The 18,522-nt window shown below is 35.9% G+C and overlaps 1 protein-coding gene and 1 non-coding gene across 3 annotated transcripts in view; one reads left to right on the top strand and one right to left on the bottom strand.

Moving 5' to 3' along the window:
* Positions 1-380: 380 nt before the first annotated feature.
* The window catches only part of WAPL (WAPL cohesin release factor), a 75,756-nt gene continuing 57,614 nt past the window's right edge, over positions 381-18,522 (bottom strand). For both annotated transcript variants that reach the window (XM_065894204.1, XM_065894205.1), the window contains exons 10-20: positions 17,924-18,151; positions 14,693-14,804; positions 14,218-14,315; positions 13,427-13,503; positions 10,479-10,654; positions 9,664-9,779; positions 9,123-9,287; positions 5,685-5,892; positions 4,845-4,933; positions 1,307-1,402; positions 381-973 (exon numbers count right to left, since the gene is read on the bottom strand). In XM_065894204.1, coding sequence (XP_065750276.1) covers positions 908-973; positions 1,307-1,402; positions 4,845-4,933; positions 5,685-5,892; positions 9,123-9,287; positions 9,664-9,779; positions 10,479-10,654; positions 13,427-13,503; positions 14,218-14,315; positions 14,693-14,804; positions 17,924-18,151 — 1,431 coding nt within the window. In that variant the 3' untranslated portion in view covers positions 381-907. The remainder of the gene's footprint in view (positions 974-1,306; positions 1,403-4,844; positions 4,934-5,684; positions 5,893-9,122; positions 9,288-9,663; positions 9,780-10,478; positions 10,655-13,426; positions 13,504-14,217; positions 14,316-14,692; positions 14,805-17,923; positions 18,152-18,522) is intronic.
* Positions 7,224-7,327, top strand: LOC136136763 (U6 spliceosomal RNA). Its single transcript, XR_010656696.1, has one exon. It is a non-coding gene; the product is annotated as a U6 spliceosomal RNA (small nuclear RNA).

Below are 18,522 nucleotides of genomic sequence, written 5' to 3'. Positions count from 1 at the left end.
TGGTGTTTTAGCTTACTTATATTTACTGTACTGAACATTAGAAAATATATCTAGAGAGTTCTCCCTCAAAACTTAATCATGTTTCAAGAGCCTCCCCTAACATTAAGGGTAAACTACCCTGGGTTTGTCTATTTTGCTTCATCCTTTTAACAGGGCACATCATCTTATATTCCCTCAAACTGTTATTTGTTTTCTTGTGTCTATAGCTATGACTCATTATGATATGATAATGAATATGGTCATGGTCTCAAAGGTGAAAAATAGTTTTGACAACCCAAACCAAATCAAGAATAAAAAAATATACTATTAATCCCTTGTGTCTTTGGATTCCATCTAATTTTAAATATAGACAGTAGTTCAGGGAACAACAACAAAAAAAATTCACAAAATTATTAAAAGCTTTATTTACGATCGGAATCATTCAACAAAAAAGCAAAAGCAAATGAGCCTGAAAAAGGAGCTAAGCTGTTGTCTAGAATGTCCCCAGAACATTCGATACCTCAGTAGCTAAGCTGCCTTTGCACCTGGCTGGCATGACAACAGTGGCTCAACATACACAGCAGTTGCACTAACAGCAGCACAAATTTTCCCCTTAAAACTTGCCCAGAATAAAAGCAAGAAAACAAGGGGAGAGTATAAATTCTGCCAAAGTGTGTTTAAATACTGTGTGGAACTGTTAACAGCCTGAACCTTTTCCCTCATTTTTGATAGTTGCAGATTGATGTAGTAACTGTCATTTAGCAAATGCAGAATGCATGACGAAGAAGAAATCAGGTGGCCTTAAAAATCCACATATGAATGATACTGATGAATGTTCTTGGTATATCTTCAAGGACTTCTTTCGTGACTTTTCTTTGTCTAAGAATAGCTCCAGCATTACCGAGCACCTGAAGCAAAGGTAAAGCAGCTAGCAATGTTCCAAGTATTCAATCACTCTAGAGATAGATTTCTGGCCTGTGGTTCCAACAGCACACTGAAAAGGGGAGGATTTGAGGTCGGGGGGCGGGGGAGAGAAAGTAACAATTAATATTTATCAAATTTTCAAACGTATTGAATCAGAGCTTAAATTCTTTAGCTTTACTAAACCAAACAAACACTATGAATCAAAACAGATTAAATTGTGGCTTTGATAATACAGTATCAATATATTTGGCCATAATAATTCAGTTATCTTAAAGAAACAGAACACGATTATTAAGAGAATCATTTTTTTTTGCTTCTATTCACTATGGCCAAATATTTGTATTTCTACTGTCATTAATGTATCATATTTAAAACCACAGAAGCTGCAATAGAAGCCACTTACAGTAAGATTCATGAAGCTCAGGAATTTTTTGAGCATCTCTGTCATTATTGAAAAGTCCCCTTCTGGCAGATACTCACGCACAGTGGTCACATTGATCTGAGGAAACATGGAAACACTGATCAGGTGACAGAAAACATAAGCTTGAACCTTGCACTGTGTTGTTGGTTTTGGCACACACACCCTATTTCAAACTTCTACAAGGTCCTTGAACTCCTTGTAGATAGTAGTTCAAGGACCTATGTGATTTCCTTTTCCACACTCCTTAATTCTGTAAGTGTGTGTGTCCATTCCCTACTCTATCCCATTCTCAGAAAGAAAGGAAAAAGGGTAAAGCTGACAAAGGCTACAAAGAAACGTGTGCATGTTTACTTTTGTAAATGCACAGAAAGATGCCTGAAATAACAAAATGCACTGTTGAATGTGTGTGTTGGGGGGGTGAAGGGTGGTGGAGATGGAGGGAGAGGGAAGGAGTACAGACTTAGAATGTATCCAAAAAGCTGCTTAAGGAATACAAAGAAAAAGATCAAAGAAAATTCTTAGTGTTCCTATATAGGCTAGGAATTAACTGTATCTTTCCAAAGATAATGTAATATTATCTATGAGAAGGAAAATGTAGGCAATGCCAGGAGAGAGGATTAAAATGTTTCCCTCCATTATTACCAAGAAGCAGCCAGACTATATATAAACCAATTTGTTGTAAGAAAAATAGATGGCCTGCTTTAAAAACTGTTTTATTTCAATATATTTTTTAAATGCTTTAAGCTTTAAGCATAGCTCTTCTAAGGAGGCTCACCTATAATAAAAAGCACATACAAAAAAATGTCCCGAGTTTTGGGCCACAAGATGGGGAGGAAGTGGGAAGCTTCCGATTTGACTTTTGTTGATGGAGGCAGGGGAGGAAAGAGTACATATTATCTCTTAGGAAATTTGCAACCAATCCCCTCCTTCCAACTTTAACTGCTACTGAGTTAGATCTTGGAGCTAAAATCTTTAAAATACTTATAATTTTAAAATATACTGAAAAGTGGAGAGTATGTTATAAGGGCAATAGCTATGGTAACTAACTGCAGAGGTAAAGGAATGCTGGATTTAATAACATCTTTAACCAGTTTCTAGGAAAGGGACATGATAGCACAGTGGTGGGAAGAACAGTGGCTATGTTGTCTATGAAGAGTGCTCAATAGAAAAGTGTACTTCTATCATTCAGAATAAATGATTAGATCCTAGATTTTGAGTGAAAGCCCTCAACAACCCAAATCAAATCCCTTCCTATCAACACACTACAGAATACAACATAATAAGTAGCTGAGGCATAGGAAGGAGAGCCTGAGCAATTTTTTTTTTTTTTTGGCCGCGCTGCATGGCATGTGGGATCTTAGTTCCCTGACCAGGGATCGAACCCGTATCCCCTGCATTGAAAGGTGGATTCTTTACCACTGGACCACCAGGGAAGTCCCTGAGCATTTATTTTTAAATAGTTTGCAGCAGGTATAAAAAGAAAAGGTGTGAAATGGCATGGCCTACTTGGGAAATTTAGAAAAAGTGCCCACAGGGTATGACAGATTTAAATATTGGATCAACTATACTTCAATAAAATAAAATTTAAAGTAAGAAATAAAAATTGGAGAAGCATTTAAGTTTGGAGTCTTACAGCAGTAAACAAAGTCATCATTCCCTAAATGATGGTGAGTCAGGAAAGACTGATGAGAGAGGAGTTACATGATCAGATGTGCTCTTAAGGAAGTCAGCTATGGTGGCAGTGTGCAGGATTTCAGGAATGAAGAGTGTCAAGAGCAGCAAGGACGGAAAGACCAGAGAGAAGACTGACCATTGCAATGCACCAAGATGTATAGTGGGTAATGGAAAATGACACCAGAGTCTCCTGCGCTTCCTAAGCATGTTGTCCTTTACCATAAAGCAGCACTTAACTGCATATAACCACCTGCTTTCTTGTCTCTCCTCCACTTAAACATTGGGCAAACCAGTTTCTTTCAGATTTTGTGGCATCAGCTAGCTCTTTGGGGTTAATCATAATGATTCCCAAGGCAACAAAGACATCCTGGGCTCTATGAATTCACAATATTGTTTACAACCTAAGGAACTTATCTCTTTAGAGACAGGAGAGAAATAGACAAATAGGAAATTATTAACATGGGAAAGATGGCCCTAAATAAATCACACCTGATAGTTAATTTTAAGAATGATTATTTAAGAAAGAACATGATTGAAACCAGGTGTATACAAAATACAATACCTAAAAATCTTTAAATTTAAATAGCATACCCATTGTTTTTTTCTTTTGAGGAGGCAAGGGGGGAGTCTTCCTCCTTCCCTTTGCTTGGTATGTGTTTCTCATTTGTCCTTAAATCTCCAGATTTTAAGGAAATAAGGAAAAGAGCTGAGCTGAAGAGATTCAGGAAAAGGAATAAAGATTTGCAGAGACTCCAGAGCCACAGTAAGAACTCTGGTCTTGATCCTGAAAGCAGCTGTGCCAGCAAGGGCCACGACGAAGTGGGCCACTGTGCATTTAGATCTGAGCTTGTCTATAATATAAATATGGAAGAGATGAACAAGAAGGATTCAGAAAAATGCACAGGACTTAAGACAGACAGATACAGGGCAATGCAGAAAACTCAATGGCAAAAATGAAGAAATAAGGGTAGGGTGATAGAAGCCCTTCATATCATAATTATGTTCTTCTAATCCTCCTATACAATACATCTCCACTCTTTCTTGCGTCCTGAATGCCCTTGCTTGTAAGGGGAAAAAAAACCTCTTTTTTGGTAAAAGTTGGCTCTTCTACTGGGCCTTTATGTTAAAAAAAAAAAGAAAAAGAAAAAATCCACACGTCCCCAATTTTAAAGCAGACTGTCTGAACAGCCAGAACTGTCCACTTTTGTGCTGATCCAGCCCAACTGTGTAGACACTCACATGCTTCTCGTAGTTACATAATGATGATCTAAATCTCACAGAGTAATCCCATTTTCCCGGCCAGTGAGTAGATCAAACAAAATCATGTGAGCTAATGTTGGCCAAGGTAAAGGGAAGTCTACTTTTTGCAGTGGGTGTGGAGAGGTCCTAGAGAAAAGAAACCATTGCTCTTACAAAGAAACAAAGAGGCCACGTTCTTCTGCTGGACATTATTTAACTAGATGAGACACATAGCCAGAGTCAGCATAGGGCCATGAAGAGAGCTAGCAAAAGATAAGACAATATGCAGAGGACAGCAGAGTTTAAAAATAGAAATTATGAGTCCTTGATGATATCACTGAGGCTAGACTTTTCCACCTTAAGTCAGTTGAGTGCTGGTTTTATATGATGTTCTTTTACTTCAACCAAAGACATGTGAAATCATTCCTCCATCAATCTGGAACTTACTCATCAAACCCAATATACTCTTACTTTGAAATGCACCTTCTAAAGCTCACCAAATATATAAATGTTTTTAGCATGAGGGGAAATAAATAATAATTAGGTAATGATGTGAAGTGATCGCAATGGAATCCTTTTAAGATACATAAAACAACACTGAACTTACTGGACTCTCCTGGCAGAGACACCCGAGAAGTAGTGCTGTGTATGAGGCCACAATGCAGTCCTCCATGTGTTTGCCAGCATGCTGAAGGGCTGAAAGTATTAAAACAGAAAACCATAACAGCACATCCAAAAAAAACCCCACAAGAAAACAAACGCCCCCAGGAAACCAACTGCTGAACATCAATAAATGGTGCTAGGAAGATGGGATATCCACATAAATTAACAAAAAAATAACACAAGTGGAAGAGGGACCTTAATTAAAAGCTAAAACCATAAAACTTTCAGAAGAAAACACAGGACTAAATCTTTGTGACCTTGGGTTAGGAAATGGTTTCTTAGACACAACACCAAAACCACAAGTGACAACATAAAAAACAGGTTAAGTTAGACTTCATCAAATTTAAAGCTTCACCATCAAAAAAGTGAAGACAACTCACCGAATTTACCTGCAAATCATGTACTTGATAAGAGTCAAGTCTCTAAAATACACAGAATTCTTAAAACTAAAACTCAACAACAAAAAAAGACAACCCAATTTAAAATACGGGCAAAATTTCAAAACTCTAAAAACCTTTAGAGGTCATATTATTTGGCTGCTTCTCTTTACAGATGAGTAAAGAACGAACCAGGGAGGAAAAGCAAACCTCCCCCACACTGCACATATACCTTCCTCACTGCTAGGAAGCCAATGAAGAAGAACTATGAAAAAGCAAAGCTTGTCTGCACTGAACTAGAGAGGCCATAAAATAGCAAGATTATTACAACACATGAATTAAAAGAAAGTCTTGCAGGAAAAAAACCACATTACTTTTTTTTAATACACCAGTCAAAATAAATCTACCTTTATTGAGGTCAAGTTCTTCATCATCCTCCTCCTTCTTATGTTTCTCTTCTGTACCATCAGTCTTTTCAGTTGATACCCACTGTATTTCTCCACTTGTTTCTTGCCACTCTCCACTCTTATCATGCTGAGTGGTGGGAGCATCTTTGATCAATTCATCTGTTTTACTTTCTGCCAACTGTGCTGCTCGCTCTCGCTCAAGGAATAGCTGATAAACATCATTTTTGAAGATCATTAAAAGGATCACCAACCAACATGTATGTACCCAAATATAAGGCTCTATTTGCTTTTAAACATCACTAACTCTAAGAAACATGCTGTTTGGTAAAAAGGGTAAGTATCAATAAAAGCCTTCACTCTACATCCAACTGAAGGCCAAAACAAAAATATAAATGCCACTGGGGTTCAATCAAGTGCAATCTACTGATGATGCATACATTGTTTTTAAGAATGAAAATCTTAACTCCTTCCCTTAATTTAGATAACACTGACAGGAAATTCAAGCAAAAACTACAAATTAAAGGTTAAAATTAAAAGAGTTAAAAATTCTTTAAACCTAAGCAGTCTGGATAAATTAACTGGAAGGAGGGAAGGAAGGACACTGAATAAAGCTACATAGTATTGGGGGAAAGCAACATAGCTTCTTTAAAAGAAATTTAAACAAATAAACAAGAACCAGTGAAAGTAAAAGGCCAGTTTTCAGAGAAAGACTCAGAAGTGAATCTCAACTAGTATTATTAACAATAGAAGTACAGGGTGTGGAGAAAAGGGAACCCTCTTGCACTGTTGGTGGGAATGTAAATTGATACAGCCACTATGGAGAACAGTATGGAGGTTCCTTAAAAAACTAAAAATAGAACTACCATACGACCCAGCAATCCCACTACTGGGCATATACCCTGAGAAAACCATAATTCAAAAAGAGTCATGTATCACTGCAGCTCTATTTACAATAGCCAGGACATGGAAGCAACCTAAGTGCCCATCATCAGATGAATGGATAAAGAAGATGTGGCACATATATACAATGGAATATTAGTCATAAAAAGAAACGAAATTGAGCTATCTGTAATGAGGTGGATGGACCTAGAGTCTGTCATACAGAGTGAAGTAAATCAGAAAGAGAAAAATGCTGTATGCTAACACATATATATGGAATCTAAGGGGGAAAAAATGTCATGAAGAACCTAGGGGCAAGACAGGAATAAAGACAGACCTACTAGAGAATGGACTTGAGGATATGGGGAGGGGGAAGGGTAAGCTGTGATAAAGTGAGAGTGGCATGGACATATATACACAACCAAACGTAAGGTAGATAGCTAGTGGGAAGCATCCGCATAGCACAGGGAGATCAGCTCGGTGCTTTGTGACCACCTAGAGGGGTGGGATAGGGAGGGTGGGAGGGAGGGAGACGCAAGAGGGAAGAGATATGGGAACATTTGTATATGTATAACTGATTCACTTTGTTATGAAGCAGAAACTAACACACCATTGTAAAGCAATTATACTCCAATAAAGATGTTAAAAAAAAAAAGTACAGTGCTCACTTCAGCAGCACATATACTAAAACTGGAACAATAGAGAGATTAGCCTGGCGCCTGCACAAGGATGACACACAAATTCGTGAAGTGTTCCATACTTTTTACAACTAGAGATTATCATACTAAGTGAAGTAAGTCACAAAGAAAAAAACAAATACCATATGATACCACTTATATGTGGAATCTAAAATATGACACAAATGAACCTATCTACAAAGCAGAAACAGACCCACAGATACAGCGACAGATTTGTTGCCAAGGGGGAGGGGAGTGGGGGAGGGATGGACTGGGAGTTTACAGTTAGCAGATGCAAACTATTACATATAGAATGGGTGGACAACAGGTCCTACCGTACAGGACAGGGAACTATAGTCAGTGTTCTGGGATAAACCATAATGGAAAAGAATATGAAAAAGAATGTATATGTGTAACTGAGTCACTCTTCTGTACAGCAGAAATTAACACAACGTTTTAAATCAACTATACTTCAATTAAAAACAAACAATGGAAGTACAATTGTCAATGGAAGTATACACCAAAAAGTCTAAAAGGGAACACACACTAAAATCTTTTGCCTTCACTTACTTCCCTGTGCTGATACAGTGTTGAATGCACAGAAAGCATTTCATATATTTGCTGATACGATTTGGAGAAAATCCCAAGTTACTAATGACAACTACCTGAAAACTAAATGCCAAGTAGATCTCAAAAACTTGCTGAGTATATACAAGAGTGGTATGTAAACTTTAATACCCTTAAGAAAATAAAATTTAAGCTTTATATAAAACAATATTTCTTAAAATTGGGTTCAAGGATCCCTAGGGGAACGCAAGATCCTTTCAGGGAGTTGGTGAAGTCAAAACTGCATTCATAAGAATATTAAAAGGTCAACTGACTTCTTTCATTCTCTCATGACTGTATGGTGGAGTGTGCCAGAATCTACATGCTATGTGATTATGTTATTGCTCCAGTGGTTAATAGAATGAGTGCCTGTATTTTACACTTTTCTCTGTTTTGATTTCTAATTTAGTAAATATCAATAGATAAAGCACACATAAACAAAAGTTCTTTGGAGTTCCCAATAATTGTTAAGAGTATAGAGAAGTCCTGAGATCAAAATGTTTGAAAAGAGAATGATGGACTTCTAGTTATGACTCAGGAAAAGATCCAAGTTGTTGAAGATTACCTCAAGACACAGTTCAAGCACTTCTAGTTTCAAAAAGGCCAAAAGGATTAAAGGTTAGTAAAGGCTTCAGAAAAAAATGAAAAGAATGGTTCTCTATCACTTGTGAACATGTACAAATTGTCATTTAAGAAAATTACAAAGGTAGCTAGGAACTGGCAAAAAGTAAAAACTGTAATGCCCAGCATTGTCAAAAAACAAAAACTCACATACGGTTTGGGGGGGGAGTATAAATAGAGGGGAGAGGGAGTGTTTGGTTTTTGGGGTGGAGCGAGTTGGAGACATCAATTTTAAAACACATATTCTGACACAATTCCTAAGCCAGGAAATTATACTTTGAAAAGTACGTCCCAATATTTAGTTGCACACAGTCCTGGGCACAGATCAGACCGGTAAGTAAATGCTGGAAGACTTGAACCAGGATAGCGCTAGAACTTAATTCCTAATTTGTTGTTAATAATCTACCTTTGATTCATAAACAAATATGCCTTGTTTCTGCTTTTTGCTAACAATGTCTAACAAGTGATTATAGTAGTTGAAAACAGTCAGCAGAGAAGTAATGGTATACATTCTAACCCAGTGTACCTCTCACAGAACTGGTGAGAGTTAGAGAAAGGGGGAGGGGAGGTAGGGGGGGAGAGAGAAGATGCAACTGATCAAGAAGTTGGACAGATGCAACAAACTGAAAGTGTTCGGTTTTAAATTGTTGCTTACCTGCACTAACGCCTGAACTGCGTGAACTTGTCCAGCTATCCTTAAACTATCATCTCCTTCTCCACTACAGAAAGAAGAATCAAAAGAACACGATGTTTCCATGTTGACAAGACAGTGCCGATTCCGAGCACTATACTCCACTAGATTTATCAGTAGACCTAAACCCTATAAAAATTAAAACATGCATGTTACCACAGGGAAGAATTAAAAGCAAATGAACACAATATACATAACTCTTACTGGCAGCCAAAAAACTAATCAGTGCTCTACCATCTACAAAGTGGTTAAAAACCAGTATATGATCTTCTCAAACAAAGATTTCACCACTTTTAAAAGTCACCACTTTTAGTTCTTATACTTTTTATTTTTACACAGGGCCCTTCATAGCTCTCTTTTGTACAATAAGAGGTATATTCATAAGGAATCAGTTGAAACCCACAACATATTAAACAACTGGTGCTTAAATCCAAAACTAAGATGAAGTTTTTATCATCTTAATAGATCAAGTACTCATTTCTGAAACAGTCACACTTCAACTCACCAGCACTCGAATATCAAATCTCTGCTCCTGAGGTAGGTACTTTGGAACCTGAAGCACACAGTTCATCGCTGTGCCAATCAAGCCATCCTGTTCTCCTGTTTTGGTGCTGCCCCATTCTAAAACGGAGAATGGGAAGAGTATGAAAATTGTTACTGATTCTTTATGACAACCAATACTTACTAACATGAATATTAAAAGTTAAAAACATGTATCTTGAAAAAAAAGTATAGCTATTCCTTTATTAAAATACATTGTTGATTATAATATTTCTGAGCCAAGCTACCAAGCTGGTTCTAAAAATATCAACTCCTAAAAGCAGTTAAATCTATACATGAATAAGTGAACTACATGATGGCAATTTAAAAATCACTACATCAAGACAAGAAACAAGGGAGAGGCTTCCCTGGTGGCACAGTGGTTGGGAATCCACCTGCCAATGCAGAGGACATGGGTTCGAGCCCTGGTCCAGGAAGATCCCACATGCCACAGAGCAACTAAGCCCGTGTGCCATAAGTGCTAAGCCTGCGCTCTAGAGCCCGCAAGCCACAACTGCTGAGCCCACATACCATAGCTACTGAGGCCTGCGCACCTGGAGCCCATGCTCCACAACAAGAGAGGCCACCACAATGAGAAGCCCACACACTGCAACCAAGCGTAGCCCATGCTCACCGCAACTAGAGAGCCCATGCACAACAACAAAGGCACAACACAGCCAAAATAAACAAACAAAAGAGTTTAAAAAAAAAAAGGGATTAACTTTCTTAAACATGTAATACAATCTATCATTGAGAATATATGTAGAAAATATGACTTACCATTATCATTAGTTAAATTGAGCAGCACCCCAATGATGGCTCTCATGCAGTCTTCCACTGCTTTGCCCACGTGATTAGTTACATTCTGGTGAGGCAGAGGCTTACTGTCAGGTAAGCATATACTGTTCTCAGCACGGTTATACTGCTTAATCAATTCTTCACAATGCTGTAATGCTCTTGAAGAGAAGACAAAATACAGACTATTATGCTAAACTAAAATAGTTACACTAAGAATTTCTACCTACTTCGACCTTAATGTTTTAAATCTGTCATAAGGACCACCCTGGTGGTCCAGTGGGTAAGACTCCGTGCTCCCAATGCAGGGGGCCCAGGTTCAACCCCTGGTCGGGGAACTAGATCCCACATGCATGCGGCAACTAAAGATCCTGCGTGCCAGTACTATGACCCGACGCAGCCAATGAATAAATAAATATTTTTAAAACACACAAAGAAAAAAGATAAATCTGTCATAAATGCTGCCAAATTAATTTTTTTCTACCCCAAAAGTTATATCAACTATCCAGTCATGTACCAAACATGTCTGATATCACACCAGGTGCTCAATTTTATTTTGGGAAAACCTGATAATATAAATTTTTCTAAGCAAAGTTAAAATTATAAAGTCAATGCAGAAGTTTATAACTATACTACCTACAGCTGTCCCCCGTTCTACCAATCTCTCCAACATAACAGAACTACCACTACCCCACTCCAAACAAGGTAAAACCTTTAAAAGCTAACACTGGACACTTCTGAATTTGATTTAATGTTTTTCCTTTAGAATGTAAGCTTTTAGCAAGTAAAGTATATTATTTATATTAACATTGCATAATAACCTTATGTAAATGGATGTTAAATACTTCATAAACATCAAAGCAAATCATTTTTTTTAACATGAGGTCATTTAACTGACATGTCTCCTGGCAGACATACAAGGGTACCAGATACATCCAAGGACTCTCAAGATGCTACCCAAAATAACAAGGAAATGTAATTTTTAAGTGGGTCTAGTATTTCTCAAGACTCTCTTTAAATCACTAAGTCCATTAACTTAAAAAGTCTATGAGAGAATGAGGTAAGCTGACTCTGTCAGTTGATTCTTCAAGTATTATATACCACACAAAACCCTTAAAGAAAACTGTACTATACCTAATCCCCCTCTAGCTGCTCCTTAAAACACATCCTCTAGTGAGGAAGGTGTTCGTGTCTAACCTAAAATAATTTGTTTAGATGTTTGAGGATGTTCGCCAGAATTACCATGCCGTTACTGTTAACTGCCTTAAGTAGCACTGAGCTAAATCTGTTGGGAGGTGAGGGCAGAACAGTAAGGGTATACCATTTAATCGTTCAATATGCTATCCCTGCATTTATCAGGGTTCTACTGAAAGTTTCAAAAAGTCTTTCACAAACATCCAATTCTGACGTCTACTGCCACTTCTAAGACATCTGACACAAGTTCCTAATCGCAAAGGTTCCTAACCTCCTTTTAGAAGTCCATTTGTCAGGGGTCATGAAGTATACAGGAGACATTTTAAAAATAAGAAATAGATTTAACTTGCAAGAATACTCTTTGGTGAGGGAGGGTAAAACATGGTAACAAAACAACAACACATGCCTTAAGGATACTAACTGTGATACAAAATTTAAAGAGATGGAGGGGAAACTTAAAAACAAGTATATTGGGAACTAGAGACTATTAGAAATTTGAGACTATGGAAAATTTGAATACTGACTGGATTTATGATAATATTAAGCAATTAATAATTTTTAAGAGATGAAAATGGTATTGTGGTTATATTTTTTAGAGTCCTCTTTTAGAGATTATATACTCAAGTATTTATGGATGAAATCTGTAATTTGCTCCAAAATAATGTAGAGGGGGGAATGGATAGGGTTATACATGGAAACAAGACTGGCCAATGTTTGATGATTATTCAAGCTGCATGAAGTGTACACTGGGGTTTATCAAACTACTGTCTACTTTTGTCTCTGTTTGAAATTCTCCAAAATAAGAACTTAAAAAACAGATAAACTTGAGTCAGGCTGTAGTGGACCTTTGATACTATACTAAGGACTTTGAACATACATCCAAAGACAAGGGATCACACAGATTAGGAGTTTGGGATTATTTTTACAAGACAGAAATCTGGGAAAGTTAAACCCCTGTGGTATTATGTTGGAGAGGCTAGAGGCCAGAGTACCAGGGCAGAGGTATCAAAAACTAAAATAGACATATTAGGAAGAAGCTGCTGTAATAAGCTAGAACCAGGACTGGAGACATACTTGGAAATTTTACACACACTGAGTGACAGCATTAGCCTAATGTCAAGAAAGTTGGGTGGAGAGTGTGAAATGGAGGAAGCTACATATAGATCTGGGGAAACAGGTATAAATAAACAGTAGAAGGCAGCTAGTAAACTTCATTTACAATAAAAATAAGGACTAATGCTTAGTGTTTACTATATGCCAAGCATTGTTCTAGACTTTACATATATATATAAAAACTCCTTAATATATATTGTATATAATATATATTATACACAATATACAAAAGATAGTTTAAAAATCTTTAGAGTTAAAATATTATTTAAAATACACATTTAAAATATATATCATATATAATTTAAGATACATTAACATATACTAATTCTTTTTATTGCAACAACAACCTTGGGTGGGTAGATACAATTATTACCCCCCTTCTGAGGAACCTGTAAGTATTCTTGCCCAAGGATATAGGGCTGAAGTTCTGAAGCTGGGATCCAAACTCAAGTTATTCTGGCTTCAGAATCTGTACTCCTCTAACTTTCGTACTATACTGCACCACTTCTGGTTCACAGAACTTGACAGAAAGAAGTACTTTATGGAGGAAGGTGATACAATGGCACTTCCTTTATGGTCAATCCAAATGCTTTAAATAAATAGCATGACATTTCAGAAAAACTTACTTAGCTGATGAAACAATGAGTTGTGAATCTTTATATGCTATCAAGTAGCTTTGATTCTCTGGATTATGCACCGTTACCTAGAAGGGAAAATTTTGAAGTTTTGTGGCAATCCATAACATTCATTCATTCACACACAACACACAGTGCTCTAAAAGACATAAAGATGAGGCATAATTAACCCTTGTCATCTAAGGGAATAACAACCCACATGTTCTAAATTTAAAATAATAGAGCTATAGCTTTATTACAGAATCTAAACACCACTGTTATAATTGCTTGCTCATAATTAATATATTCTGTACTATACATTCACTGTAATGAACTACCAAGCACTTTAAATGTCAGAAAAGAGCAATCACTAACTTAATAAACTAATATTTTAAACTACTTAAGTAGATTCATTTAGAATTTTAAAAAATTAGATCTGTTTATCAAATGTACCTGACACTCTAGAAAAGGAACAATTTCAATTTCATCTGTGCCAGGAACTTTTCATTCACACTAGATTATTTTCCCATAGATGTTTCATAAAGTACCTAGCTAATCCAATCTTGTCAACACACAGTCTATGCATCCTGAAATTCACCAGCAGAATAAATTCTAATCTACACTGAACTGGGTTATGTCATTCATAAAAGTCAAAGAACAAATAGACTGCATTACAGTTACAATTTCAATTTGGATTAACAAAAGTAAAACTCTAGGGATATGTAATATAAACTATGACAGTCTCACATACAGAGTCACATTTAAGATTAAATAATTTTCTCCAAATAGTTGTCCATACTTACACTTTCTAAGACTCGTAAACATCTCTCTGCTCCCCATAATGAGGCTACTAGTTTCTCTTCATCTTCATCTTTACTTAAATGATCCACACATTCTTTCACTAGGAGAAAAGAAATGGACATAAATTAGCATGTCTCACCACTTCAATACTTACCCCCTTTACTAACATTAAAAGCCATCTGTACACATGCTATGAATATGCTGGAACCTCTCCGAACACTGTTTATTCTAAGTTTTATAGTGTGAGATGCTGAAATTTATGAAAATCTGATTTATTATAATTATTTTATTTCCATAATTCCCCAATATCAAACTGTTAATGGCCTTTCCTTTAAAAGTTAAGAGATTTTCAAGATGCTACGAAAAGGAAGAGACCTTTTCAAACTGATGCAATTATCCTTTGAAGTATGTAAATAGAATATTTTCCGCAGGCTTCAAATAATATATAAAAATGTTATACGTGTGTGTATATCATACCTTTATCTACAATATGATCCAGACCACCCAAAAGCCGTAGTTCTTCTTTAAACCAGTCTCCGGCTCGTTTAGAAGTAAGTGACAGTAATGTCTCCATAGCTAAATGCCCAGTCTGAAAATCAAAAGCACCATTAATGAATACTGACTCTTAGCAATAACTCTGAGGCAACACTTCTAGAGACTGCTTTTTTTAAAAAGCATACTGCATGCTACCAGCCCACAGTAATACAGAAAATGCTTTTTTAAATAAAATTAAACATTTAAATTCTTAAGCTGAAGAAATGTTTTTAACCATTGGGTTGTTTTCAGAGAAAATCCATTATTTAAAGTAGTCTATCACTCGCCAGTTCAATAAAATATATACTGGTACCATCATATAAAGACTCAAGGGCAAATTGAAGGGTACATGTATTTTAACTGCAAATCAATACATTGGATTAATTTACCACAAAGGCTGTAAAAAGTAATACTCTAGGAACAAGGTGTGGGTGTGTCTAAATTTTTGTCTGATGGTAAAAACTGGTATCTTATTGCTTTACTTTGCATTTTTCTAATTATAGCAAATGAGCTTGTATTCATATATTTATCAGTTAACTGTATTTCTTCTACTGTAAGTCCCGTCAAATATTCTTTCCTTATTTTCTTGCAAAGTTGCTTGTCTTTTTCCTGTTGTTGTATACATTTTCTTATCTATTCTGAACAAAAATCCTTTGTTACTTTTAGGGTTTCAGATTCACCAGTTTTAAACTTTATACTACAGGGTTATTAGCAGCTTAGATATACATAATGTGGCCACCATGACAAAATTATATATAAATAATGATTCAGGACTACCACTAGAGGAAGCATAGAACAGTCAGAGCCATATTTATAAACCAGTTTAGGTTTTTCCTTCTCTTTATTTGCCTTTAATTATTAATCTTACTTTTTATTGTATTTCTTTTAAAAAACATAAAACCACCCCCCAACAATGGGCAATTTGGTTCCTGTTGCAATAAAGGAACTTTAGTGTAACAAAAGAAATGCTTTAATTAACAAGGCTGAAAAGACCTGGGTATCTTCCCAAAGCTTTTTCCTTTGAAAGATCCAAGTTTACATTAAGTCTCCCTGGCCTATTTGGAACTGAATATAAAATAGATATTCAGAAATGCAAAAAACAGACCTTAACAGTGAAAATCTTCCTATTACTGATTTAGAAGAGATTTTATTCTGTACCTTATAGATTTTACTCTATACTTTAAAAAGAACAAGGTTGATATCCAAGATGACAAATATATAACTAGAATTGAACACTACAAAAACAAATTACATTTTGCTCAATTCTCATTCTAAGTCCCTGAAAGAGTAATGTAATGAGATCGGTACAGGCAGGTTAGCACATGAGTCACAGAAGTGAAACTGAAGACTAATGAGGCTTTCTTTGCTTAGGAAGATTTGATGTTAATATAGCAAAGACTCATAAGATTTTATGCAAAAAAGGGACTTGACTGTTTGTTTCTATAGGCATAAAAAGGACAGTTTGATATTTTAGGCTATATTCAGTATATAATAAGCTAGTAATAGCCTACAATTCAAACATTTTATTTGAAACTGGAATAGTCCTCAAAGCGTTAAAGCACAACCAAATCACTAATCAGAATGCTATTCAGCAATTGTGAGCTCTCAGTTATTTGAATTATATTTTAATATAATATTAATGTTTTAAAGTATCTTTCCATGGCACATCAGGAGAAGCAATGTATTTCAAGGAAGAGATCAAGCAATTAATGAAACAAACAAAATTAATGTGTAGGAGATAGTCACTGTATGACACAATGTCTATTGTTAAAATTTAAAACAAACACAATATCCAAGAATAGCTGAACTTGGGGTCGGGGGAGGCAGGCATCCTAATATTAGCAACTGTGTGTTCTGGTTTTAATCATGTGAGTTAACTACTTAACACAGTATAACAAAGTTATTATCTGGTGTTCACCATCCTAATAAATTCCACAAAAGATGGAGAAAATTCAATGAACAAGTTTCCCATCATGTTATTTAAGAGCGAATGCCTGGAAAGAATCTAAATGTTCAATAATATGGGAGATGAACTAATAATAATGATTTTTAAAAGCTGTATTTATTCCATTATGCAAATAAAAATTATAGGCTCAAATTTATTTTATAGCATTAAAAATAAGTATATGTTGTAAAATTGTTAAAAGTAAATAAAAATTATGAATATATTTTAAAAGCAGTATACAAATAGTTTGGTGAGGTAGAAAGATTGTTTAGCCACACTTTGAGCATAACAGCGATTTTCTAATTTTAATAAGTGAAAGTACTGAATCCGTGTCCATTTTGTATCCTGCTTTTTAATGTTAACTTGCTTTACCCCTCAACCCTCCACTCTACCTGAATCTATTCCCTACTCTACCTTAACTAAACAGAGCAATAACCCTAAGTTCATATGTGGGTAGCACAAAGCATTCTGTAATTTTCTGAGGCAAATGTCTTCAGTCAGTTTAGTGGGCAGTCGAAAAATCAATGTTTATATAGTTCAGATGTTGGAAATATCTGAAAGTCAGGTATATATAAATAATCTTATTTTTTCAAAACGACAAGGCCAATTCATCTTCTACTGGCCTACTAGTCTTTGGGGATTCTACAAGTTAAAAAAAGCCAGAGGAAAGTAGAACTAAAATCAACCAAAGGCAACATAGTCATCTTGAACTTAGGGAGTTGTACTGAGCGTAAGGGTAGCCATGGCCATGACCCTGAGTATGAGGGACACTGCTTGACAGAAGGGCAGGTGCCTAGGAATCTTCCGAGTCTTGGTGCCTTGCAGCAGTTAATCAGACATCGTAAGATACTATGGAATAAATGAATGCTCACTGAAACTGGCTCTTTCTGAAGATCCTTTAAATCTTTATTCCTGAAACCCACAGAGGGTTAAAAATTCAAGTTCCTAATAGCCTAAATGTAGTTTCTACGCTGGAAAAAACTTTTTCAAAAGGGAAGGATTAGGCAAAACACAAAAAATTTACTGGGAAGAGAAATTTAAATACCAATGGGCCAAGTTTAGGAATTTCAGGCAGGGAACAGAATTATGCTCAGAGCTAAACCTTAGAAGAATTTGCCAAATTGTAAACCAAGAGGTTAAATGATTTGTCCAAAGTCACACAGCTGCTGTGACAAATTAAAAACTTTCTGAAAGTAATTTTCATTTTACAATAGAAGGAAGGAACCCACCGTTATATTTTCTAGATCAAGGTGCTTGTTGTGTACAGTTTCACAGAGCCTTCGAATTTTTTCTTTTATTTTGTTCATGTCTTTTTCATTCAGCAGCTTAGCTGAAGAAGCATCTTGTTCCAGTTCTAGAAGTCGAATCATTAGATCTAGGCTAGCTCTATCAAGATCCATGTTCAAACGATCTCTACTCAGTATGTACATGAGGGCAGCTGTACAAAGGGACAGATTCTTCAACGGACCCCCCGCAAAAAAAAAAAAAAAAGTTAATGTAAGCAATTAGTGACAATTTCAGGAAACAAGACTATTTTGACATTTGTTCACATGTTGGAAACCTTGAAAATGTTTTATTCAGTGAAAACCTCACTCTTAAAATATTCTAGGGAAATGTGAATTAAATAAATACATAAATAAAGCACCACTGCTTAAGATTTTCCTTTCTACAGACCTTCCCTATATGAACGCCCCAGAGCTAGAAGCATTTAAGTGGAATTACATGTTTTTGGCCATTCTGTGCTAAATGAAGAGTTTACAAAACCTTTTTTCAGCTATATAATCCTATTTTACAATACACTTCACTCTTTGTCCTTTATGATATAGTA

The sequence above is a fragment of the Phocoena phocoena genome, chromosome 16, assembly GCF_963924675.1.
Source record: "Phocoena phocoena chromosome 16, mPhoPho1.1, whole genome shotgun sequence".
In the NCBI taxonomy this organism is placed as follows: Eukaryota; Metazoa; Chordata; class Mammalia; order Artiodactyla; family Phocoenidae; genus Phocoena; species Phocoena phocoena.
Note: the sequence above shows the minus strand (reverse complement) of the source record. Positions and strands in the feature narration are given on the sequence as shown.